Here is a 27085-nt window from a genome sequence, read left to right on the forward strand (position 1 = left end):
CTACATGGATAGGATATTCAGACTGCAGAAGAGAGCAGTTAAGATAATTGCTAATGTAAACAAACACCAGCCCTGTAGTGACTACATTTGCTTCAATTCCACCTGTATTATTTATAGAGGTATGGTTAGAGTAAACAGTCTTAAATGATAATAACTGCAATTTGTTAACATTTATATTTAAATCTTGTTCATCAAATACTTAATTATATTTATTACTCCATCTGTTGCAGAAGATGTAAGTTCACAAGTATTATCACCAAAAAACAACAGAGATGTATCATCCACATAGCTCACAATTTTATCGTTTTGTGGCTGGGTGACACAATTCGCAAAGACTAAACAGAGAAAGGGGCCAAGAAGTGACCCCTCAGGGACTCCTTGTTTCACTGTTGCACTAGAAGACTGGGAGCTTACAATTTGGTTATTAATTTGATAGGTCGGTTCGTTTATTTTGGGGAAGGGACCAAACAGCGAGGTCATTAGTCCCATTTGGTTCGTTGGGTTAGGGAAGGGTAAGGAAAGAAGCCAGCCAATGCGCTGTCAAAGGAACTATCCCAGCATTTGCCTGAAGCAATTTAGGGAAATATGGAAAACATGAATCAGGATGGCAGGACACAGGTTTGAACCATCATACTCCTTAATTTGATAGGTTAGCTTTGTGCATTGCCTTTGGACTGACTGACAGTTGGTTATCAGTAGTATTGCTGAATCTTGTAAGCTATACACCTGAAGTTTCTTCATTAGTAGGTCATGTTTAACTGAATCAAATGCTTTAGTAAGATCAAGGTAAATAGCTGTTGCCAATATAGTACAATATATAGGGTTTGTAAAATTTCAGGGGTTGTTGTGATGATGCTGTGGTTTTTCCAGAAATCGTGTGTTTCAATGAGTAGATTGTTTTTTGGGAAAGAGCCAGTGAGTTGTGATAACATAACATATTCAAAGATTTTGCTAAATGTGGTGATTAATGAAATTGGCTTAAGGTTTTCAACCTGTTTTGTGGATCCTTTCCTATATCCTGGTGTAACTATGCACATTTTAGTGAGTCTGGGTAGGTGTCTTCCCTAACAGCAGCTAATGAGACAGGTAATAGGTTTAACTAATTATTCAAGACATTTCATAACTAGGTCACTAGATACCTCATCCCAGCCAGCTTGGTGCTTAGTCTTTAATGTGTTGATTATTCAACTTAATTCATTTTCACTTACAGTTCTGAATTCAAAGCCTATACATTGAGATGATGAAATGTTTATGCATTTGTTCTCACCAACAAGTTGAGCTAGGATACCTCATTGAGTGATGAAACATTTATTAAAAGTATCACAGATTGTTGTCAGATCATTTATCAATTTTTCCCTGTGCAATATGCTTATTTCTTCAGTATTCATGTCCGATGGTGCTTTCTGGTATTGATTAATGAGCTTCCAAGATTCTTTACTCACACTGTCAGATTTAATGACTAAATCACTGTGAACCTTTTCTCTGAAAATCAAAATCTCTCTCCTACACATTTTCATCGCTCTGCAATACTTTTCCTTGAGAATGATATCCTTTTTGCTATATAGGGTAATAGGTCAAAGAAAACCATCATAACGACCGGGAGAGCAGTGTGCTGACCATACGCTCCTCCTATCCGCATCCTCAACTGAGGAAGACATGGCAGTCAGATGGTCCCGATGGGCCACTTGTGAACTGAAGATAGAGTGAAAAAAAAATATATACATAAAATAAGAAGAGGTCTTGAACATTTTGCTTTAATTTAAATAGACTACTAGGTAATTTCAGCTTTGGATTCTTTCTAAGCATGAGGATTTTTTTTACCATCTTTAACTGGGCAACAATGATTATAATGTCTCAATATTGTTTCACAGAATTCATCCTATTTATTGTTTGAGCCTTTTACCTTATAAATGCTTTTCCAGTCCTCCTGGGCCAGATTATACTTGAGGTGCTTTGTATTGTGATCATTCAGGATTCATTTTTGTTCAATAACATTTGTTGCTTCTGTAGTATTTATAAGCATGTACTTAACAGACTGACAATAGTGGTCCAATTAGTGAAATTCCCGTATTGCTGTGCTTAAGGATACAGTGTACTTATAATTGGTGAAACAATCGAAATTTTTTATGACTTTATTAAATTCTATAGTCTTTCCTGATTACATTGATATATGCATTATATGGTTTCAAATGAAAAATTACATGTGTATATACCAAATTTTAAAGTTACAGTCATGTATGCTGCGATGCCCCCTTTATTTCTGGTACAGTAACCAGTATTATATCAAAAAGAACTGTGAACTTACTGTTTGCATCGATTATATGTATGATACATTGCATATGTTGGCAACAGTCCAGGTTTCTAGTATCTGTAAATATTATCTTTGCTAGTATTTACTTTTGTTTCGCTGAAGCAGTTTGTTCACGTGTTACTGAATGTTTGTTGCCCAAGTGCTACATATATTTGTGGAAGTACATATTCTAACACAAACTATGCCAAACATCACAAAATTCATGAAGCAAATTCTGTGGTAACCAGTTCATAAACAAAGCAAGCCACACTGCCTGAAAGTGACCTATGTATCAGTTCTTCAGGGAAGAAACTCTCCCATGGCACCCCTCCTGGTGATTCAAATTGATGTGTTAACAATGATGCTGTTTGTAGTGGATTTGTTGTTATTGATGTGGGCATCTTATCTTCTTTGATAAAGGAAGTGGTGAAATGTAAGCAATGTGATGGTGTAGGCTGTCTGGAAATATTGAAAAACAAAGTAGCAGGAAGGGTTTAGCGTTAAAATTAGTTGTTCTGTGTAGATCCTGCAATAAAACTACCTCGAAAATAACTTTGAACATTGCGTGTTATTCGTATGATGTGAATTTGAAGTCAGTGTATGCAATGCATGCAATAGGAAAAGTGAAAAAGGCTGCTCAAACGTTTTGTGGTTTGATGAGCCTTCCTCCTCCTCCCAGTATCTTCAGCAAGTACACAAAAATAGTTTTAGGTGCCTTGGCGGTTGTGTCTAAAGCACCTACAAAACATGCAGTAGAAGAAACTGTAAATATTAGTGGAACCAGGGACATTGCTGTTGAACCTGATGGGACACGGCAACATCAAGGACATCATTCCTTGAATAATGTTGTAAGTGCTACTTCTCTGGAGAATGGAAAAGTTGTTGACATTGAGTGTTTATCTACGTACTGCTATACCTGCCATGGTAACATTGGAGGACATATTGAACATCAGTGTTCTAATAATTATGACAGTTACAGTGGAGATATGGAGTGTGATGGAGCTCTAAGAATATGTCAGAAGTCGGTGCCCATTTGTAATGTTTGGCCGAGGCAGATTGACAGAAACTGAAATAGACCCTCTTCATAGTTATTATGGACTAGCCATTAGACAAATTGAATGATGATGTTTCAGCAACGAGAAAAGCTGTATGGACCACCAACTTTCATAAGTTGTCCACAGATCACCACCCTGTTCATGGACTTTGCCCTAAAGGAGCAGATTCGTAGTGTGAGGACCAAAATCCAAAAGAAAGTGGTCAATCATACTATCATAAGCATTCTCTTCCTGAGCCTGTTATAAATGAAAAAAAAAAAAAACAATTTTTAGAGACCTGAGTGACCCTGTTTCGCTTAGTAAATGTCTTCATGGTGGCACTCAGAATACAAATGAAAGTTTCAACTATTGCATATGGAAAAGATTACCCAAGAATGTATTTGTAGGATTAAAAATATTAAAAGTTGGTGTACTAGATGCAGCAATATGTTTCAATGATGGAATGATAGGAAGGTTGGAAGTCCTGATAAATTTAGGCATAAAATGTGGTTCTAGTATGGAAGATCAATTGTTTGTGTGTGACAGACAACGGGTGCATGAAGCTGAAAGATTCGGTCTTCAAGTTACCAAAGAAGCAAGATGTGCTAAGAGGAATTCCAAGAGCAAGCTTGAAGATGAAGAAATGTTGCAGGATGAAGACTCATCATCAGTTTTCTGCTATATTAGCAGGTTCTTTGCCTCCCCATTTCCTGCAATCCATTGCTTTTGTCTTAAGACTGCTGTATGTTGTACCGTCCATCATGTCATACAGAATCTGAAATATCTTCTTTCCTTGCTTCCTTTCCCCTTCTACATAAAGTTTCTAAAACTGTTTTGTCAGTCTATCATATATTATGCCCAATCCAATTCCCTTTTCTTCTTTCTATTACATCTAGTAACTGTATTTTCTCTCCCACTCTTCTCAGAACTTCTTCATTTTTATTCTGCCCATCCAACTTATTCTTTCCATCCCCTGCCATGTCCCCATCTCAAAAGCCTCCAGCCTTTCTTCCTCAAAGTCCATGTTTCAGTGCCATACAGAAGAAGACTCCATACAAGACATTTTATGAGTCTCTTCCTGAATTCTCTGTCCAGACTACTGCATAAAATTCCCCTTTTCTTATAAAATATCTATTTTGCCGTTGCTCTCCTTGTTTTAATTCCTATGGTGCACTTCCAGGTGGTGTCTATCCTGCTTCCAAGATACTTAAAATTTTGCACCTGTTCTAATATTTCTCCATTCAGCATAATTCTTATTTATTTATTTTTTCCTAGTGCCAATACTTTTGTTTCCTTTGTGTTAATTTTCATTCCATAATTTTTTCCGTTAGCTTCAATGGTGTCCACCAAATCCTGTAATTCTTTTTCCCCTGCGGCTAGAAGGACCAGTCATCAGCAAACCTCAAACACCCTACTCCTCTTCCCCCAGTTCCTACTCCTTTGTCATCTAATGACCTTTGGTCAATCATATTTTCCAAGTGGAGGTTGAAAAGGGTAGGTGATAGACAGCATCCTTGTCTTACTCCTTTACCTAGTGTGATCCAGTTTGTACTTTTTCCTCTCAGTTTAACTGAGGCTTTTTGACTAAGATATAATGAGTTTAGAAGTCTTCTAGTTTTTCAGTCCACTCTCTTTTCCCTCATTATAGTCGCCAGCTTGTCCCAAACCACATTGTCAAATCCCTTTTCTACATTGACAAAGTACATATAGAGGTCTCTTCCTTTTTCAATTAACCTTTCTCCTAAGATTTGTAGGAGCCCTGTTGCATCTCTGGTGCCCGTATTGAGTCTAAAGCCAAACTGCTCCTTGCCAAGATTCTCCTCCACTACTTTTTCAAGTCTCTTATTGATTATTCTTAACATCACTTTGGCTGCATGTGAAATGAGGTTGACTGTCCTGTGCTCATTGTATTTCTCAGCTCCTTGTTTTTTCAGTAATGGAATCATTACTGTTGTCAGAAAGTCCTCAGGCCATTCAACACTGCCATATATTTTATTACATAACCTCAATATTTCTGTTATTCCATCATGGTTCAAGCATTTTAATATTTTTCCTAATATCATATCTGTAGCTACCGCTTCACCATTTTTGATTGCAGCTGTGGCAGACTTTACTTCTTCCATTATTATGCTTGGTTCTTTTTTGTCATCACTGATTCAAGTTCCAGAGTTTCTGGTTTGTGATCTGTGTCATATAGCTCTTTTAGATATTCTTCCCATCTCTGGAGGACATTGTCATGATCTTTATACACCACCTTTTCATCTTTACTCAAAATTTCCGTAGTAGCACTTCCTGCTCTGTTTTGATCCCTTGTCTAGTCTTTACCCTATTGTATAGTAAGCTGTATCTTCCCTTGCTGTCCAGTTCTTCAATTGCATCACATTCCTCTTTTAGCCATTTTTTTCCTAGCCTGCTCTGTTTCTCTTCGCAGTTCATTATTTAACCTTTAGTACATCTTTCTGGCATCTTCAGTGTTCAGTGTTGTTCAGGATGAAGACTATGCTTCAGGAATGTTCTGAGGCACAGTTTAATTGGACTCATATCTTCATTTGCAATTTCCCACAAGTTGTATCTTTCAAAATTCAGGTACAAATATTTCCTAAAGTTTATAAAGCATTGCTCTAATTTTTTCTGTAACTTTCAGTTGTCCATACTTGTGTAGTAGACCTAAGCTTTGTTGCAGAATCAACTAAATTATACAAAAAATAACATTTTTATTAGTAAAAAAAATTATAAAAATTGAAATGTAAGATGTGATACTTTTTTATCCTTGTAGTATACATAATAGGTGGAATTAAGTAGGCTAGAACCTCAGCCATCAAGTCATGCATATCTGGTAAACATTTGGTCTCCTTCATATGTATAACATTGGATTAAATGGTCCTCAATTTGAGGAAGCATTTTGGAAAAACAAATTGCATCAATTTCTTTGTACATTTTTAATAACCCTAAGCAGGTTCGAAAATATTCAAAATACTTCTAATATGTTTAGAAAGTATGATGCATTACTTGATATCAATAAAATATCTGTAAAACATATACATTATTAACAGTGCCTGAAAGAAGTAGGTGTTGATTTTTACATAATATTGAGCCACAAATGTACCCTGTATCCTTAACACTTTTTGTAGCATGTTTATTGGTTATGATATAATCTATCCTGCAGTAGTCTGTCGCTCTTACATCAGTGTCTACTGTATTTACAAAGATGTATAACTTCAGTATCTCTATCAACCTCAAGTTAGTCATGTCTATTTATTTATTTACATTTTCTTTGCGTGAAGCCATCGTAATGATGGCTTTTGCAAACGTCAGACTAAATAGTATGATTATATTTACGCTTATAAAATACACTATATTCTGTAGCTGTTGCTTCTTATGTCTATTTAATAGTATGGTTATATTTACACTTATAAAATACACTATATGCTGTAGCTGTTGCTTCTTATGACTATTTTTTACATTTATCACATTACAACTGATATGCCTCATGTTACAATCACTATCTTAAAATTTGTTGAAAGAATATAAACATTTTTCCGTTAGAAAAAATTTTAATTTTGTTTTAAAAACATTTCCCATGTATGTTCTTAGAGAGTTTATCTTGTTATACCAAATCAAACCACTGATATATGGACTTCTATCAGTCATTTTTAACGTTGTTCTGTTACAGAAATAGTTATACTTTGTTCTAGTGTTGCTATCATGTACATCACTGCCATTGATAGCTTCTGTTGGTTGACTTATAAAAAATACAACTATTTTGCAGATGTACAGAGAATATAGTGTCAGATATTTGTGCTGCACAAACACTTCACGACATGAATCGCTATGTCCCCTCCCCCCTCCCTTAAATTAATAAAAATCATATCTTCAGAATTGTAAGCTAGTTGTTTGTGTAGGGAAAGAAATGACGAGTATAGAACATGTCAAGGTAGGTGTTCCACAGGGATCTGCACGCGGCCCCTTTTTGTTCCTAATAATGATAAATGATCTGCCAGCATTTATCAAGTCTACCACTGTGTTGTATGCAGACGATACAACATTTCTTCATGCTAGTGATTATTTCAATAGCCTTAAAACTTGTGCAACAAAGACAATTGACCAAGCATCCTATTGGTTCAAGGCAAATGGATTCCTGCTGAATGAAAACAAAACACAGAAGATGGTTTGTAGTCTTAGAGATAAGCTTCTGTCAGATGATCCAAGTTATGCCAAATTGTGGGGGGTATACATAGATGATAAATTATCTTGTGGTCAACATTTACAATATATTAGTGGTAAATTGTCAAGAGTTATTTACCTGTTAAGGTGACTTATGGATTGTGTTCCTGAAAAATATGTTAGAACATCCTATTTTTCATTCTTTCAAAGTATAATAAGATATGGAATTATTTTGTGAGGGAACTCCAGCCATCTAACACATTCAGAGCACACAGGGACAGGTACAAAGACATCTGCATTAACATATCCAGAGCAGTTAAAGGGTTAGCTCTTCTTTCTTCACCCCATTTTGTTCCAGTTCTTCAGGCTTTTGTCTCTGGTTTAACCTCCAATTTTTCTACTTTTATTCTAAAATTGTTCCTTATGTCTATTACTTCTTTGGTCATTTTGGCTAATTCCAAGTCTTTTTTTAACATTTTGGAACCATTCTCCTCCATTAGCAAAGGAATCTACATATTTTACTATTCTTTTTGTTATTATGTGTTTGGGTCATTACGTGGCCACAGAATTATTATTATTATTATTATTATTATTATTATTATTATTATTATTATTATTATTACCGTTGTTGTTGTTGTTGTTATTTATTTTTTTTTATTTTCCAGCAAGATCCCAGCAAGCCAGTACTTGTACCAGGTGATCCTGAGAGGAAAAACATGAAACTTGTTGATAAACAAGGAGGAATACAATACCATGAGAACCAACTCAAGGCATCGGTTAGTACTGAATACCTTATATAACATCTCTATTGTTAACCCTAAGGGAAACTTTTGTTGAGAAAGTATTAACTTCTATCTATCAGCTGTTCCTTCTTCTGTTAGTTGAATGATATCCTGCAACAATGGAAATTTTTGAGTATAGCCAAAACTTTATGGAAGAGTAGAAGAGAGAGAGAAAGAGAGAGAAGATATAAAGCAGGAGAAATTGGTGTTTTGAGTCACTAAAATGGAGCAATAATTGTAGTTATACCCATAGCAACATGCCGCAGTTAAGCTGGATAATAGACCACCTATAGACCTATTTTGTAAGCCAGTTTGATAGTTCTACTGACGCACTCAATATGAATTGAAGACATGAATGGTAAGAAACACACAATTCAGGTTTTACCTACATCAGACTTGATTAAGCATGTTGGAGGTTGGATCTTCAGCACTATTTTCATGTGTCAGTCTGGAATTTTAGCCCATCAGCAAAGCTCTTAGGGAGGCATCATTATCAGAATTTCTGTGACTTTGTCATATTTCACAGTGTATTTATCCTGGTGAGATCTGCATCTGAAACTTCTAATGATGTTGCACTACTAAGACTGATGATGAAAGGTAAAAATCCGAGAATGACACATTAAAAATGGAGCTAAGCTACTAAAATGTATCTTCATTAATATATATATATATATATATATATATATATATATATATATATATATATATATATATATATATATATATATATATATATTAGCAAGTAGTTGTGTAGTATTCCTTTCACTCAAGCACTATTCATTTGTCAAGATAGCTGATGTGTGTCAGAAAGGAACCTTGTGAAAAATTCTGTTAACGCACAACGAGTTTCGTATCAGTAAAATGTTAGCACCATGAATTGTAATCTACTGTTGTCAGTTGCCTTAGCCAATCTTCTTGCTTTCGCCCTTCACAGATAACAGTAATGAACTGTCACAATACATGGAACCAATGCTGCCTGACCAACATTTACCTCACTCATCCTCCCCCTCCAAGCGCTGTTACATTGGCTCAGCATGAAAATGTCAAGTTCTGACAGGATTAAGGTGAAACTTCTCATGTGCGAACTTGTATATTATTACATGCGTGATGAGAAACCTTTGTAGACAAACAAGTTGCATGAAAATAATATAATAATAATAATTATTATAAAAATAATAATAATGTCCAGAGGAATGTTAGGTAATGATTCTTGCAGTCAAATGTTAAGGATAGAAGTGTATATTCTGTAAATGCTAATTAATAATATAGTATAGCAGGCCATCTTTGATTTTCCATTATTGTTTGTTTTAATTTACTTTTCCATTTCCATCATAAATCTGCCATTCTCTTGTATCTTGTAAGTCAAAGAACATTATTCAATTCTATTGCAAAATTACAATTTTTCTGCTTATTTGCTATAAAAGTTTGTTTTCTTTAACATAAATTGCAAAATGCACAGCATGCATAATGGTGGATATAGTGACTGTGTTGGGAAAAATCAGTGGTCTATCATTCACAATTGTGTGATGAACAACAACAAAACACAAACTAGATAAGTAATAAGTGTAAGAGTTTAGCTATTCACTATACATGTGAAGCACTGGAAAGCAGCAAAAAATGTTTAGTTAGTAGAAAAATTAGTCATACCTATGCAAAACACACACAACAAGTTAGAGAATGGATGTACTGGAAGGAACATAAAGACAAAATAGGGTTGGGGGGGGGGGGGGGGGGGGGTTCAAGAGATGGGTACAGGTCAGAAGAAAGAGATGCGAACTTAATCCAAAGAGAGGGCTGCCACAGAGTAGTAGAGAGATACAGTATGTGGAATTAGTCTCATTTAGTGAGAATAAAGCGGAATCGATTGGAAACTGAATGGGAGAGAGAGGGAAGAAGGGCGGAGGAACTATTGGGAAACTGAACCCTGGTGTATACCATAAGAACTTCCTCTTTGAATGTTTCCCTACTTTCTATCTATTTTCCTGACTTATGCCCTTCAGCCTGTACTCTTTCCCATTTCTCTCTCTGTGTGTTCCTTCCAAAATGCTCATGCTTTAACCTTCCACTAAACACATTTGTTGTTTCTAACCCTACAAGAGCTTTCATAACAACCTCCTCTTCCATTTATAATTAATTCTTTTTTTTATCCATCACTTTAAGTTGACGGGAATTCTGTTAGTTATGAAGCCCTGTCTAATCTTTTAACTTAATTTAACATTTCAAAATACACATTGTGGGGTCTTACAGACTCGCCACTAATAAGGTGCCTACAGGATACAGTGTCCTCAGAATGCTATATAACAATTCAAAAAAAAAATAGTCTTAGTAGCTTTATTTCTAGAAAGCAATTGACAATAAATAACTCAGGAGATTTACAAGTAATAGTTGCAAACGAGGGGTGATTTTGAATATAATTTAGAGTCCTTAATATGTGAACTGTTTAGGCAAGTTGACAAACGTTACTGATAACTAACGTCCACGATCTGGTGCCAATCTGCGAGGCCGAGGCTAGCAGAAGCATCACTTATATTCCCTTCTTCCAGTTGTTGATCTTGGTACGGCATGGTCCAATTCCACACACCATTGGGCCCCATTTCCTCACCACCTTCTCTGCTCTTGCATTCCGCATCTTCGTTCCGGTGCTTGTGGTTATGCCAGAACACTCATTGTGGTGATATCAGATTTATGTCCACAATAAATAGCACTAAAATCGTTGTGGATTTTGTTGATGCCACACAGAACTAATTAAATCACATACAACTTGGTAAATTTCGTTCATTTCCTTTGGACTATATCTACATACGTCTACATCTACATACATAATCTGCAAGCCATATTATGGCGAATTGCAGTAGGCACCACGTACCACCATTAGACGTTTCCCTTCTCATTTTATTCATGAATGGAGTGAGGGAAAAACAACTGTCCAAAAGCCTCTATACAGGGCCTAATTTCTCTTATCTTTCCTTTATGGTCCACCCTCCATGAACCATAGACCATAGCCCTGCAGCTGATGAAGAGATTGAAGCAATGTATGGTGAGATAAAAGAAAGTAATCAGATACCAGTAGTTAAGGGAGACAAAAATTTAATTGTGATGGAGGATTGGTATTTGAGAGTAGGCAAAGGAAGAGAAGAAAAATTGTAGGCGATTATTGACTGGGGAAAAGAATGAAAGAGGAAGCCATCTGGTAGAATTTTAGACAGAGCATAGTTTAATCAACTGCTAACTCTTGGTTTAAGAACAATGAAAGCTGGTTGTAAGATACCTGTAGACATTGGAAGGTTTCAGATGGCTCATATAATGGTAAGACAGAGATATTGGAAATAGATGTTAAATTATAAGAGATTTCCAGGGGCAGAAGTGGACTTTGACCACAATTTATTGCTTATCAACTGTAGATTAAAACTAAAGAAATTGTAAAAAGGTCAGAAATTAAGGAGATGAGACCTGGATATGTTGAAAGAACTAGAGGTTGTTGAGAGTTTCAGAGGAAGCACTAGGCAATGACTGGCTAGAACAGGGGAAAGGAATGCACTAGGAGACAAATGGGTAGGTTTGCGAGATGAAAATCAAATAGGTAAAAATAGAATACCTTTAGAAATCCTTGGATAACACAGGAGATATTAAATTTAATAGATGATAGGAGAAATTATAAATATGCAGTAAATGAAGCAAACAAAATGGAATAAAAATGTCTAAAAAATGTGAGTGACAGGAAGTGGACAGTGGCTAATCAGGAATGGATAAGAGACAAATGTAAGGATTTAGAAGCATATTTCTCTAGAGAAAAGATAGATACAGCCTAAAGGAAAATTAAAGAGGACTTTGGAGAAAAGATAACAAGGTGTATGAATATCAAGAGCTCAGCTGAAAAACCAGTCCTAAGCAAAGAAGAGAAAGCTGGAAAGTGGAAGGAGTAAATAGAGGAGTAAATAGAGGTTCTATACAAGGGAGATAAGCTTGAAGGCAATATTATAGAAATGGAAGAGTACATAGATGAAGATGAGATGGGAGATTTGAGACTGTGAGATGGATTTGACAGACCACTGAAGACCTAAGTCGAAACAAAATCCGAGGAGAAGACAACATTACGTCAAAACAACTGACAGCATTGCAAGGGCTACCCATGACAAAATTCTTCCATCTTGTGTGGAAGATGTATGAGACAGGCAAAATACCCTCAGACTCAAAGAGAATGTAATAATTCCAATTTCAAAGAAAGCAGGTGCTGACAGGAGTGAATATTACCAAACTATCAGTGTCATAAACCTTGGTGCAAAATACTAACATCAATTATTTACAGAACAATGGAAAAGCTGGTAGAAGCCAGACTGGGGAATGACCAGTTTGGATTCCAGAGAAATGTAGGAACATGTGAGGCAATACGCAGCCCATGAATTAGTTTAGAAGACAGGTTGCAGGAAGACAAATCTATGTTTATAGCATTAGTAGACTTAGAGAAAGCTTTTGACAATGTTGACAGTAATATTTTGTTTGAAATATTGACGCTAGCAAGGGTAAAATATGGGGAATGTAAAAAAAAAGAAACTAAAACTAAACTCTGTCTGAACAGATCTCAGAAGACCCTAATGGTACTGACAGACCACTGTGTCATCCTCAGCCGAAAGCAAGGCCATTGGCTAGGGGAGTGGAAAGCTATTTACAATTTGTACAGAAATCTGATGACTGTTTTAAGAGCCAAGGAGAATGAAAGAGAGTCAATGGTTAAGAAGAGAGTGAGTTAGGGTTGCAGCCTATCACCATATTATTCAATCCGTACATTGAGCAATCAGTAAAGGAAACAAAATAAAAATTTGGAATAAGATTTAAATTCGGGAAGAAGAATTAAAAACTACAAGGTTTGCTGATGACAGTGTAATTTTGTCAGAGACAGCAAAGGACTTGAAGGAGCAGGAGCAGTTGAACGGAATGGACAGTGTCTTGAAAGAAGATACAGGTATAAGAAAAACATCAAAAAAAAGCAAAACAGGCATTATGGAAGGTGGTTGAATTAAGTCAAGTGATGCTGAGGGAATTAGCTTAGGAAATGAAATGTAGATGAGTTTTTTTTTATTTGAGCAGCAGAATTACTGATCATGGCTGAAGTAGAGAGGATATAAAATCTAGGCTGGTAATGGCAAGAAAAGTGTTTCTGAAGAAAAGAAATTTGTTAACATGGAATGTAGATTTAAGTGTTAGGAAGTTTTTCTAGAAGTTTTTGTATGGAGTGTAGACACATAAGGTCATATGGAAGTGAAACAGACAAGAAGAGAATAGAAGCTTTTGAAATTTGGTGCTACAGAAGAATGCTGAAGATTAGGGGGTAGATCTCATGACTAATGAGAAGGTACTGAAAAGGTCCGGAGAGGCAAGAAATACTTGGCACAACTTGAATAAAAGAAGGGATTGGTTGATATGATATGTCAGGGAATTGAGCATTGGAGGGAAATGGGGGGGGGGGGGGGGGTAAAAAGGTGTGGAGGGGGTGGGGGGCTAAAGATGAATTTCTAAGCTGATTCAGAAGGATGGAAGTTGCAGTGATTATCCAGAGATGAAGAGGCTTGCACAGAGTAGAGGAGTATGGAGAGCTGCATCAAATCAGACCACAGACTGAAGACCACAACAACATCTTTATGATTCTTACGCAAAACGTATGTTGGTGGTCATAGAATCATTCTACAGTCACCCTCCTCAAATGTTGGCTCTCTAAATTTCCTCAATACTTACATGCTGATCAAACCTATTGATGATTAATCTAGCAGCACAACTCTGTATTGCTTTGATGTCTCTTTTAATCTGACCTAATAGGGATCCCAAACACTCAAAAAGGACTCAAAAATGAGTCACACTAGCTTTATATATGCCTTCCAGTTTGTGGGTAGCTACACTGTCCCAAACTCTCCCAATAAAATATTACCAAACTGACATGCTCATTCCATTTCATATCACTTAGTGAGTTTACACCTAGATATTTAATCAATGTGCCTATGTCAGGCAGCGCACTACTGATGCTGCATTGAAACGTTACAGGGTAGTTTTACCTACTCATGCATTAACTTACTTTTTTTTTACATTAAAAGCAAGCTGCCATTCATAACACCAGCTAGAAATTGTTACTAGTCATCTTGTATCTGTCTTCCTAAACAACACAGCAACAGAAGCAAACAGCCACAGATTGGTGCTTATCCTGTCCATCAAGTTATTTATGTATGCAGAGATAAGAGTTATTCTTTTGTCACTTCACCATGGTTTTCCTGATAATACACTTTTCTATGATGAATGCTCATCATCGAAGACAACATCCTGGGTTCTATTACAAGGATCATCCACAAAGTAAGTTCCATTTCCATTTCTATCCATGGCAGCACTACAATCGCAGCTCCGAGCATGTGTGGCAGTTACTTTGACTCAAGTAGAAGACATCTACACCATTTTTCAGATCACTTTTGCTGTCGTGTGGTTTGTAGTGCTTCTTTAAAATGTCAGCTGTAATTGAAAATGCATGTGAAATCAGATATGTGATTCGTTTTCTAAATGCAAAGAAAGTTAAACCAAAGGAAATTCATCAGCAAATCTGCGAGGTTTACAGACAAAATGCTATGAGTGATTCAATGGTTAGAAGATGAGTCAGACTGTTCAGTGAAGGACATGATCAAGTGCACCATGAAGAACGAAGTGGACACCCGTCTCTGGTTACTGATGAACTAGTTCACACAACTGAAGAGAAGATTAAGCACATCCGTAAGTTTACACTTAGTGCCCTTGCTATGGAAGTTCCTGAAATCTCAAGACCACTAATTCATTGAAATAGTTACTGACAAACTGAAATTTTGAAAACTTTGCTCATGTTGGGTACCCAGAATTCTTACTGAACAACACAAAAAACAACACATGGGCAGTGCACTTCAGTTTTTGACACACTACGATGAAGAAGACGATGTTTTTCTTTCTCGGATAGTCACGGGGGATGAAACTTGGGTATCATATGACAACCCTGAAAAAAAAAAAAAAATGGCGATCAATGGAATGGAGGCACACTTCATACTCAACTAAGATTAAGCCTAAGCAAATCTTAACACGTCAAAAAATCATGTGCACTTTTTTTTCGGATAGAAAAGGCATTTTGCTGATAGATTTCTTACAATCAATGCACATGGTTTCTGCGAGACCATTAAGAAATTGCGCCGCATAATACAGAACAAGTGCCGAGGATTATTGTCAAAAGGTGTTGTTTTTTTCCACAATAATGCCTGACCTCACATGGCGAATTTGACCAAACAACTCCCACGGGAATTTCACTGGGACGCGTTCAATCATTCTCCATACAGCCTGGACCTTGCTACTAGTGACTTTCATCTCTTCTTACATCTAAAATCTGTCATTGGTGGCCAACACTTCAACTGTGATGACGAGCTGAAAGAGCATCTTACCACACTTGGTTGAATACACATGATGCAACCTTCTATGAAGAAGGCTTACATAAACTTGTGCCACACTATGACAAGTGCCTACAAAATTTTGGAAGCTTTGTACAAAAGTAGTTTAACAGTTGTAGATTTTTTAACAGTAAATATTTTTTCTGTGTCTGTACGCATCTGTTTTATATCACCAGACAAAACTTACTTTGTGGACATACCTCGTATTTAAAATGTTTCTGAGGCACTGACATATCTGGGAACCTAAACCTTATGCTCGGATTCTCATCAACAGTCTGAAACGGGGCACCATGTCAAATACTATCTAGAAATCTAGGAAGATGGAATCTTACTGCTGTCCTCCACCCTTTGTTTGTACGATATCATGTGAGAAAAGAGCAAACTGAGTTTTGCACAAATAATGCTTTATAATCTGTGCTAATTTGTTTACAAAAGCTTTTCTGTCACAAGGAAATTCATTATATTCAAACTCAGAATATATTTAAGAATCAATGTTAAGCTGATTGTCCTGTAATTATATGGATCCATTTTTTTTACCTTTCTTATACGCAGGAGTCTCCTGCACTTTTTTCCAGCTACTTGGGAATTTGCGCTGGGCAAGAAATTCATGGTAAATGCAGGCTAAGTAAGGGGTCTCTGTGAGACCAAATTTGGTTTACATATGGACCTGATGACTTTTTTGTTTTCACTTCTTTCAGTTGCATCAGTACATCATGGATGACTATTTCTATGTCCCTCAAGTGGGACTCTAAGTGGGACTCTGCACAACAGTCAAATGATGGTATGTTTGTACAGTCCTCCTTTGTGAATGATTTCTTAAACCTGAAATTTAAAACTTCAGCTTTGCTCTTTTCTATTGCCACCCAAGATAGTTTACAACTGACTGGACAGAAGCCTTTGACATGCTTAAGATTTTTACACATGACCAGAATTTTCTCAGGCTCTTGGCACGATCTTTTGTTTATGTGTAACAATGGAAGTTATTGTATGCATCATGCACTGATCTTCTTATGGACACAAAAATTGCTACTAAATTTTGTCTCCCAACATTTGTGCACTCATTTTTTGACAAAGTAATTTAAATGGATAGATAAAAAAATCTATTGACCAAGCAGTGGCTGAACACGCACATAAAAAGAGCATTGTAATTAGGCAAGCTTTTGGAGCCAGTGATTCTTTCTTCTGGCAGAATGGTTGAAGGGGAAGGAAGAGGAGTGGAGGAAGAGGAATGGAGAGGAGTAGATTTCAGAAAAGTCACCCAGAACTGCAGGACAGGGGAGACTTACCACACGGGATGAGAAGGAAGTCTCCTCTGTGGGAATCAGTCAAGTGTAATATGTAGTTACTTATTTATCCCTGCATAATTAATAGATGAGGCTCAGACTGGCCATAAACAATTGTTCATTCAACATCCAAGTGCTAGTTGAGTGTTTAAACTGAAATTTTTGGTGTGGACTACATTATTAACAGCAGATTGTGCCCACCACCAGTTCTTCAAGCAGTTTTGACAGACACTGGTGCAGAGGCTAACTGCACTCATAAAAATAGATAATCTAAGATAAAAATTGATAAGCTACACATTGTGTGTATGTTGCAACAAAATTAGCACACTTTTTTCACCTATGGATGAAAAATATCTCCTTAATTTTCGGATCATAATTCCTTGATAATGATTTCTTGGTTATTATGACTGTTCAGATTGTGTTCCACACACTAAAGTGTTGTTTGAAGCTCAATACACATTTGTAGCCAACAGTCTCATTCATCATCACTGATATTTGTCACACATTCTATACATCCATGTGAATCCACTGGCTTGTCTCAAATGAAAGTTCACTGATATTTTGAACATATTGGCTTACCCACCTCTTGCTGTCATGTATCACTTGTCTTCTGCTGACTCCTGGTTACCTTCTGAATGCTTGAATGTATTTACTGTATTAAATTTCACTCACAAAAATCTTTGGTAGATTTCAGCTTCTTTTTCTTCAAATTGAAAAAATAATTAATTAATTAAGTCATATTGATACAGATCTTCCCTTTCAGCTAGCCATTTCAAATTTTATTGACTTATTGGGACAGACTGTGAAGAAACCATCTAACTCTAACACTCTCACAAAGATGCCTTGTCACTGGCTGTATGTTCAGATATGAATGAAAGAGCACCTAGCAGCAGAAATTAGTTAAGTTGGAATATTAGAATTCGCAGATAATATGTACTATCCAATCTCACTTCTGACACCTTTATCCAAATTGAAAAACTATTCTATGCAAGAATAGTATCACATACGTATTTGTAGAAAGGAATCGGTTAGACCATCAGTGAGAGAGCACATCGAGTTCCTTCTGCTAATAAGGCGAGTACACCATTCGCATATTACGTATTTTTACGAGCTTCAAACAGGAGCAACTCCAGCAATGGATGGGAACTGTGATTGCTGTGTATAGATGCAAACTAATTTGTTGACCCTTTGCTCACAGCTACAGGTTGTGTTTGCCTTCATCACACAGCTTGAGGCTGCTGCTAAGGGGCATCACTGTAGGGGACCGGACGTGGGTATATGAGGAACGATGAGCATGTCCCACGTGTCCGCCTGAATGGTCCACTGCTGTGGTTGACCCAGATACTGCCTGCACTGAAGTTGATCCCTCACCAGTAGTCGGGTGAAGATCATGCCAAAGTTTGGCAGGCAGCAAAAGACTTTCTTAGGGGCTGATTGTAGGGCCTCCCCGGTTCATTTGCCCAACAGGTTTTGGGCATTATCTGTGGCTGATGAAGTCTCTGAGTCAGATGCAGTTGTCCACCCTGTTCCAGAGGAAGCATCTCAGCCCGCAAGGTCTGGGCACTCATAGAGGGTGGGTTTTCTGGTAGTTGGGAGCTCCACCGTTAGGCACATAATGAAGCCTCTTAGGAACATGGCTATAAGGAGGGGAAGGAAGCCAATGTGCATGCCATGTACATACTGATGGGAGTCATTCTGGATGTGTGAAGGGTGCTTTCGGATGGTGGCCCATGTTGGTACCAGCGGCCTGTATTGCTTTGGATTGGAGGAGATTCTCTCTGACTACGGGCTGTTAGCAGAAATGGCGAAGACTGCCAGTCATGCTTGTGAGATTAAGGTGGAGCTCACAATCTGCAGCATCATCAACAGAACCGACTGTGGTCCTTTGGTGCAGAGCCGAGTGGAGGGTCTGACTCAGAGGTTCAGGAGGTTCTGTGACTGTGAAGGCTGCAGATTCCTTGACTTGTGCCATCAGGTGGTGGGTATTCAGGTTCCGCTAAATAGGTCAGGAGTCCATTACACACAGGAAGGGGCTACACAGGTAGTGGGGGCTGCTTTGAAGGGACTGGGCGGTTTTTAGGTTCGAGGGTCTCACGAAACGACAGAAAGGGCATCTGTTTAGAAGGGGCAGGTAAAACACGGTAAGGTAGTTGTAGAACCAATCGGTATTGTAGTTGTAAAATATCTTAGCTGTACTGGAAAATTGCCAGAGCACCAAACCATAATAGAAAGCACTGAAGCTCAAATAGTTGTAGGTAAGGAAAAATAAGTTCAGCAGAAATTTTTTCAAATGTCATGACAGTGTTGAGAAAGTGTATATAGTTGGTGGTGGAGTATTTTGCTATCAGAAACAGTTTACCTTGTAATTAAACTGAAGTAGATAGTTCCAGGAAAATGGTATGGGTAAAGATTATACGTGACAATCGGACTAAACTATTAATTGGATCGTTTTACTGACCCCCTGACTCAGAAGATACACACGCATCAAAATAAGTTTTGCATCACTTCGGTTCTGAGAGTTCTGGAACCTGTACAGAAAATTGGGAACAGAGATCAACATAAACATTACTTCCGCCCCTTTTATTGCTCATGAAAACCATACATTGCATGTTGTACCACCATACAGTGAGACCTTCAGAGGTGGTGGCCCAGATTGCAGTACACAGCAGTACCTCTAATACCCAGTAGCATCGAGGGCATGCCTGTATTCATTGTGGAATGCTATCCACAAGCTCATCAAGGCACAATTGGTCCAGATTGTCCCACTCCTCATTGGCGATTCGGCATGGATCTGTCAGAGTGGTTCGTGGGTCACATCATCCATAAACAGCCCTGTTCAATCTATCTCAGGCATGATCGATAGAGTTCATGCCTGGAGAACATGCTGCCCGTTCTATGAGCGATTTCGTTATCCTGAAGGTAGTCATTCACAAGATGCACACAATGGAGGTGTGAATAGTCATTCATGAAGACGAATACCTCGCAAATATGTTGCCAATATGGTTGCAGTATCGGTCGGAGGACGACATTCACGTATCACACAGCCGTTATGGCACCTTCCATGACCACCAGCAGTGTATGTCGGCCCCACGTAATGCAACCCCAAAACAGCAAGGAACCTCCACCTTGCTACACTCGCTGGACAGTGTGGCGTTCAGCCTGACCGGATTGCCTCCAAACAGGTCTCCAACAATTGTTTTTTTGAAGGCATATGTGACACTCATCAGTGAAAAGAATGTTGTGCCATTCCTGAGTGGTCCACTCGGCATGGTGCTCGGCCCATCTGTACCATGGTGTATGGTGTCATGGTTGCAAAGATGGACCTCGCCATGGACATCAGAAGTGAAGTTGCGCATCATGCAGCCTACTGCACACAGCTTGAATCATAACATGATGTCCTGTGGCTGCACAAAAAGCATTATTCAACATAGTGGCGTTCCTGTCAGGGTTCCTCCGAGCCATAATCCGTAGGTACCTGTCATCCACTGCAGTAGTAGCCCTTGGGTGGCCTGAGGGAGGCATGCCATCAACATTTCCTGTCTGTCTGTATTTCTTCCATATCTGAACAATATCGCTTTGGTACACTCCGAGACACCTGGACACTGCCCTTGTTGAAAGCCCTTCCAGGCACAAAATAACAATTTGGACCGCAGTATTGACCACCTAGGCATGGTTGAACAACAGACAACAAGAGCTGTGTACTTCCTTCCTGGCGGAATGATTAGAACTGACCAGCTGTCGGACCCGCTATATCTAATACGCGCTGCTCATGCAAGGTTGTTTACATCTTTGGGCGCATTTAGTGAGATCTGTGAACAGTCCAAGGGACTTTGTCTGTGATACAATATCCATAGTCAACGTCTATCTTCAGGAGTTCTGGGAACTGGGGTGAAGCAAAACTTTTTTTTATGTGTGTAGTTGCTGAAGAGTTCAAAGAAAACTTGAGTCTCATATCAGATAGGTACCCCATTCATACAATTTGTTTACAACCGGTGGCGGGCATGAAACATCATCTGAAATTGTACAGAATGCTTTCTCAGAAAATTATTTTGAACAATTAGTTCATGAGCCCCCTTGAAGTGTAAATGGTTGCGAAGGCATACTTGACCTTTCAGCAACAAATAATCCTGGAGAAATAGGGAGTATCATGACGAATACAGAGATCAGTGACCACAAGACTGTTGCTGCTAGGCTGGATACAAAAACACCTACAACGTCAAAAAGAAACGCAAAGTACATCTATTTTAAAAAAAAAAAAAAAGCTGATAAAAATGCTCCTAACGCCTTTTTAAGAGATAATCTCCACTCCTTCCGATCTGATCACGTAAGTGTAGAAAAGATGTGGAATGATTTGAAAGAGATAGTATCAAGGGCAATTGAGAGGTATATACCACATAAATTAATAAGTGATGGTACTGATCCCCCGTGGTACACAAAATGGGTCAGATCGCTGTTGCAGAAGCAGCAAGAAAAGTATGCAAAATCCCCAAGATTGGCAAAGTTTTGCAGAAGTTCGAAATATAGCGTGTACTTCAATGCGAGATGTTTTTAATAATTTTCACAACGAAACTCTGACTCAGAATCTGGCAGAAAACCCAAAGAGATTCTGGTCAGAAATAAAGATCACCAGCGGCAAGACGCAATCAGTACCTTCATCGCGCAATAACAACGGTGAAGTTACTGTCGGCAGTGCCACTAAAGCAGAGTTATCAAACTCGGTTTTCCGAAACTTCTTCACGAAAGAGGACGAAGTAAATATTCCTGAATTCCAATCAAGAACAACTGCCAAGATGAGAAACAGAAGTACATATCCTCGGTGTAGCAAAGTAGCTTAAATCACTTAGGCCTAATAAAGGCAAGGGCTCCGATCCAGAGTATGTGGATACAACAGCTCCATATTTAGCAATTATATACAACCACTCTCTCACAGAAAGTTCCGTACCTAAAGACTGGAAAAATTGCTTAGATCACACAAATACCCAAAAAGGGAAATAGGAGTAATCCGCTGAATTACAGGCCCATATCACTAGCGTCGATTGGCACAGATTCAGAAAAAATCGTTCTTGTGAAACACAACTAGCTCTTTATACGCATGATGTAATGAGTGCTAATGACAAGGGATGCCAAATTGATTCCATATTTTTAGATTTCCAGAAGACTTTCGACACTATTCCTCACAAGCGTCTTGTAACCAAACTGTGTGCTTATGGAATATCTGTCGCCTCAGTTGTGCAACTGGATTTGTGATTTCCTGTCAGAAAGGTCACAGTTTATAGTAATAGACGAAAAATTATCGTGTGAAACAGAGGTAAAATCCGGTGTTCCCCAAAGAAGTGTTATGTACAGGCCTTCTATTGTTCCTGATCTATATTAACGACATTGGAGATAATGTGAGTAGCCCTGTTATATTGTTTACAGATGATTTACCGTCTTGTAAAGTCATCAGATGACCAAAACGAACTGCAAAATGATTTAGATATCTCTATGGTGCGGAAAGTGGCAATTGACCCTGAATAAAGAAAAGTGTGAAGTTATCCACATGAGTACTAAAAGAAATCAGCTACATTTCGATTATGCGATAAGTCACACAAATCTGAGGGCTGTAAATTCAATTAAATACTTAGGGATTACAATTACGAATAACCTAAATTGGAACGATCGCATGGATTATATTGTGGGTAGAGCAAACCAAAGACTGTGATTCATTGGCAGAACACTTAGAAGGTGCAACAGCTCTACTAAAGAGACTGCTTGCACCAAGCTTGTGCTCTGTATTCTGGAGTATTGCTGTGCGGTGTGGGATCTGCATCAGATGGGACTGACGGATAACATCGTAAAAGTTCGAAGGAGGGCGGCTCGTTATGTACTATCGCGAAATAGGGGAGATAGTGCCACAGACATGATTGTGAGTTGGAGTGGCAATAATTAAAACAAAGGCGTTTTTCTTTGTGACAGGACCTTCCCATGACATTTCAATCACCAGTTGTCTCCTCTGATTGCTAAAACATTATGTTAGCACCCATTTACAAATGATCATCACGATAAAATAAGAGAAATCAGGGCTTGCACTGAAAAATTTAAGTGCTCGTTTTTCCTGCTCGCCATTCGGATATGGAATGGTAGAGACAGTTTGAAGGTGGTTCACTGAACCCTGTGCTAGGCAATTTATTGTGAATGGCAGAGTAATCACGTAGATGTTGATATAGGTGTAGACTAACAAAATGTCAATTTGGTTTTCAGAAAGCCATTTCAACATAAAATGCTATATATGCTTTCATTGATCAAATATTAAAGGCATTGAATAACCGAACATCGCCCATTACGATATTTTGTGATCTCTCAAAGGCTTTTGATTGTGTGAGTAATGAAATTCTTCTGTATAAGCTTAAGTATTGTGGTATGAGTGGGACAATACACAAATGGTTTAATTCACATTTAACTGGAGGACCGCAGAAGGTTGAAATTGACAGTACAGATAGCCTGCAAAAATTAGCAGAGTCCTCTAATTGGGGAGGTATCAATAATAGTGTCCCACAGGGTTCAGTCCTGGGTCTCTTGTTGTTCTTAATATACACTCCTGGAAATTGAAATAAGAACACCGTGAATTCATTGTCCCAGGAAGGGGAAACTTTATTGACACATTCCTGGGGTCAGATACATCACATGATCACACTGACAGAACCACAGGCACATAGACACAGGCAACAGAGCATGCACAATGTCGGCACTAGTACAGTGTATATCCACCTTTCGCAGCAATGCAGGCTGCTATTCTCCCATGGAGACGATCGTAGAGATGCTGGATGTAGTCCTGTGGAACGGCTTGCCATGCCATTTCCACCTGGCGCCTCAGTTGGACCAGCGTTCGTGCTGGACGTGCAGACCGCGTGAGACGACGCTTCATCCAGTCCCAAACATGCTCAATGGGGGACAGATCCGGAGATCTTGCTGGCCAGGGTAGTTGACTTACACCTTCTAGAGCACGTTGGGTGACACGTGATACATGCGGACGTGCATTGTCCTGTTGGAACAGCAAGTTCCCTTGCCGGTCTAGGAATGGTAGAACGATGGGTTCGATGACGGTTTGGATGTACCGTGCACTATTCAGTGTCCCCTCGACGATCACCAGAGGTGTACGGCCAGTGTAGGAGATCGCTCCCCACACCATGATGCCGGGTGTTGGCCGTGTGTGCCTCGGTCGTGTGCAGTCCTGATTGTGGCGCTCACCTACACGGCGCCAAACACGCATACGAGCATCATTGGCACCAAGGCAGAAGCGACTCTCATCGCTGAAGACGACACGTCTCCATCCGTCCCTCCATTCACGCCTGTCGTGACACCACTGGAGGCGGGCTGCACGATGTTGGGGCGTGAGCGGTAGACGGCCTAACGGTGTGCGGGACCGTAGCCCAGCTTCATGGAGACGGTTGCTAATGGTCCTCGCCGATACCCCAGGAGCAACAGTGTCCCTAATTTGCTGGGAAGCGGCGGTGCTGTCCCATACGGCACTGCGTAGGATCCTACGCTCTTGGCTTGCATCCGTGCGTCGCTGCGGTCCGGTCCCAGGTCGACGGGCACGTGCAACTTCCGCCGACCACTGGCGACAACATCGATGTACTGTGGAGACCTCACGCCCCACGTGTTGAGCAATTCGGCGGTACGTCCACCCGGCCTCCCGCATGCCCACTATACGACCTCGCTCAAAGTCCGTTAACTGCACATACGGTTCACGTCCACGCTGTCGCGGCATGCTACCAGTGTTAAAGACTGCGATGGAGCCCCGTATGCCACGGCAAACTGGCTAACACTGACGGCGGCGGTGCACAAATGCTGCGCAGCTAGCGCCATTCGACGGCCAACACCGCGGTTCCTGGTGTGTCCGCTGTGCCGTGCGTGTGATCATTGATTGTACAGCCCTCTACCAGTGTCCAGAGCAAATATGGTGGGTCTGACACACCGGTGTCAATGTGTTCTTTTTTCCATTTCCAGGAGTGTATATTAACGATTTGCTGCTCTGTATTCATGAAGATGCAAAGCTAGTTCTTTTGCTGATGATATAAGTGCAGTAATCACACCCGACAAGCAAGAATCAGCTGAGGAAATTGTAAATAAGTCTTTCAGAAAATTCTTAAGTGGTTCTCTGCAAATGGATTCTCGCTACATTTTGAGAAAACACAGATTATTGCATTGATAAGAAATTGATTTGGAAGAACCACATCGATGATCTGCTGAAACGGTTAGGTCCAGCTACTTATGTTATTAGGATTATTGCAAATTTTGGTGATAAATGTATCACCAAATTAGCCTACTATTACTGTTTTCATTCATTGCTTTTATGTGGCATCATATTTTGGGGGAACTCGTCATTAAGAGAACAAGTATTCATTGCACAAAAGCATGTAATCAGAATAATAGCTGGCGCCCACCCAAGATCACCTTGCAAACATTTATTTAAGGAACTCGGGATATTCACATTAAATTTGCAATACATATATTCACTTATAAAATTTGTCATTCATAACCCATTCCAATTAAAAAATAAGAGAGATGTCTATAGCTACAACACTAGAAGAAAGGATGATCTTCACTATTTTGGATTAATTCTCACTTTGGCACAGAAAGGAGTGAATTATGCTGCCACAAAAATCGTTGGTCATTCGCCAAGCAGTATTAAAAGTCTGACAGATAGCCAACCAAAGTTTAAAAGCAAATTAAATGAATTTCTGAATGACAACTCCTTCTACTAAAATGATGAATTCTTAGAAATGGAGAAGTAACCGAGAAAAAACAAAATTTATTATTTTGTGTAAAGAAAACTTATTTTAAAGTGACACGTTTCACATCATTACGAAATGTCATATTCATGATGTATTCATCAAGGATTAATGTATGTGTGTAGCTCAACGTAAATGATCTGACATGTGATCAACAAAAGCATTTGTTTTCTAACCATGTAATGAATTTATGCTCAGAATGGTTACTTAGTAAATTGATTACCTTCTTCATTAACTTAAAAATTAAAATATAAAATCTTTCTTCTTTTTTCAGCTGGGACTTGCTCAGGAGTTGTGTGTAGAACCAATGCAGACAGTACCTATGAAGACATGTTAGCAAGTTTCTGAAGCCATGTACTTAAGGATAAAGCTTGACCAGGAAAAAAAAGACCAACGTGGAGCTAGAAGAGAGTGCTAATTGTGTTCATTTTTATGATCAGCATGAAATATCGAAATAATTTCCCTTCAATTTATTATGTTATCAAGTTTGTATTATTTGTTACAGTTTTTGTTGTCCATTAAACAACTTTATGTCAATGTGTTTCCAAGTATTTCACAATTTGCACCCATTGCATATATACTATGTTTTCTTGTAGTTATGAACACATTTAACACTGGAATTATCATCTCTACAGTGCCTTTGGAAGTAGCCTATAATATATATATCTCATCCAGATTCATCTCATTTTAATACCTTCACATTTACTTCCCAAAAGAGAACAGTAGTAAGAGTGACAAATTATAAAGCAATGCTGGTGAAAATTACATTCAGATGTGGACACATTCTGATATATAAAGGCTTCCTTAGACAGGATTCGCAAATAGCATTCATATGAGACTTCATTTGATTTCCCTTCATCTCTGCAAATGGGGTAGCCAAAAATACTTTCAAAAAAATTTAATCCGCTTTTTTCATTGTCAGGACATTGTTACACAGGAAGATACGGGGAGCAATAAACTGGGTGATTAATGGACATAATGACTTGTTAACGTTTATTATCTTATCAACAGCAGCTTTGACTCTGTTCTAAAAATGTTTATCCACAGCTTAGAGGCTAACAGTTATGTATGATGCTTCTTCACCACCAACTTAAATACAATACACAAGCTGATACGTTGCTCAAGAAAAAAAAAAAAAAGGCAAGGTAGCTAAGACACAGTGCCTATACATGGATTCTCTGTTGGATGGGCAATTAAATCCTATTCTTTATACTGACACATAAGAAAAACATCAACAGAATAAAACTCCAAGAATGGAGGTAAAAACTTAGATACTCTAGTCGTCAACAAATTCAAAACATGTGCTTGGATGGAATAAA

General features: G+C 38.6%; 1 protein-coding gene across 2 annotated transcripts in view; it reads left to right on the forward strand.

Annotated features, from left to right (window-relative positions):
• The window catches only part of LOC126272449 (uncharacterized oxidoreductase YjmC-like), a 179178-nt gene extending 152869 nt beyond the window's left edge, over positions 1-26309 (forward strand). Inside the window, exons 9-10 of one of the 2 annotated variants that reach the window (XM_049975325.1) lie at positions 8154-8264; positions 26041-26308. In XM_049975325.1, coding sequence (XP_049831282.1) covers positions 8154-8264; positions 26041-26103 — 174 coding nt within the window. In that variant the 3' untranslated portion in view covers positions 26104-26308. Of the gene's footprint in view, positions 1-8153; positions 8265-26040 lie in introns of both variants that reach the window. The other variant, XM_049975326.1, reaches the window with a different exon arrangement.
• The last annotated feature ends 776 nt before the right edge of the window (positions 26310-27085 follow it).

The sequence above is a fragment of the Schistocerca gregaria genome, chromosome 5 (assembly GCF_023897955.1).
Source record: "Schistocerca gregaria isolate iqSchGreg1 chromosome 5, iqSchGreg1.2, whole genome shotgun sequence".
Lineage (NCBI taxonomy): Eukaryota > Metazoa > Arthropoda > Insecta > Orthoptera > Acrididae > Schistocerca > Schistocerca gregaria.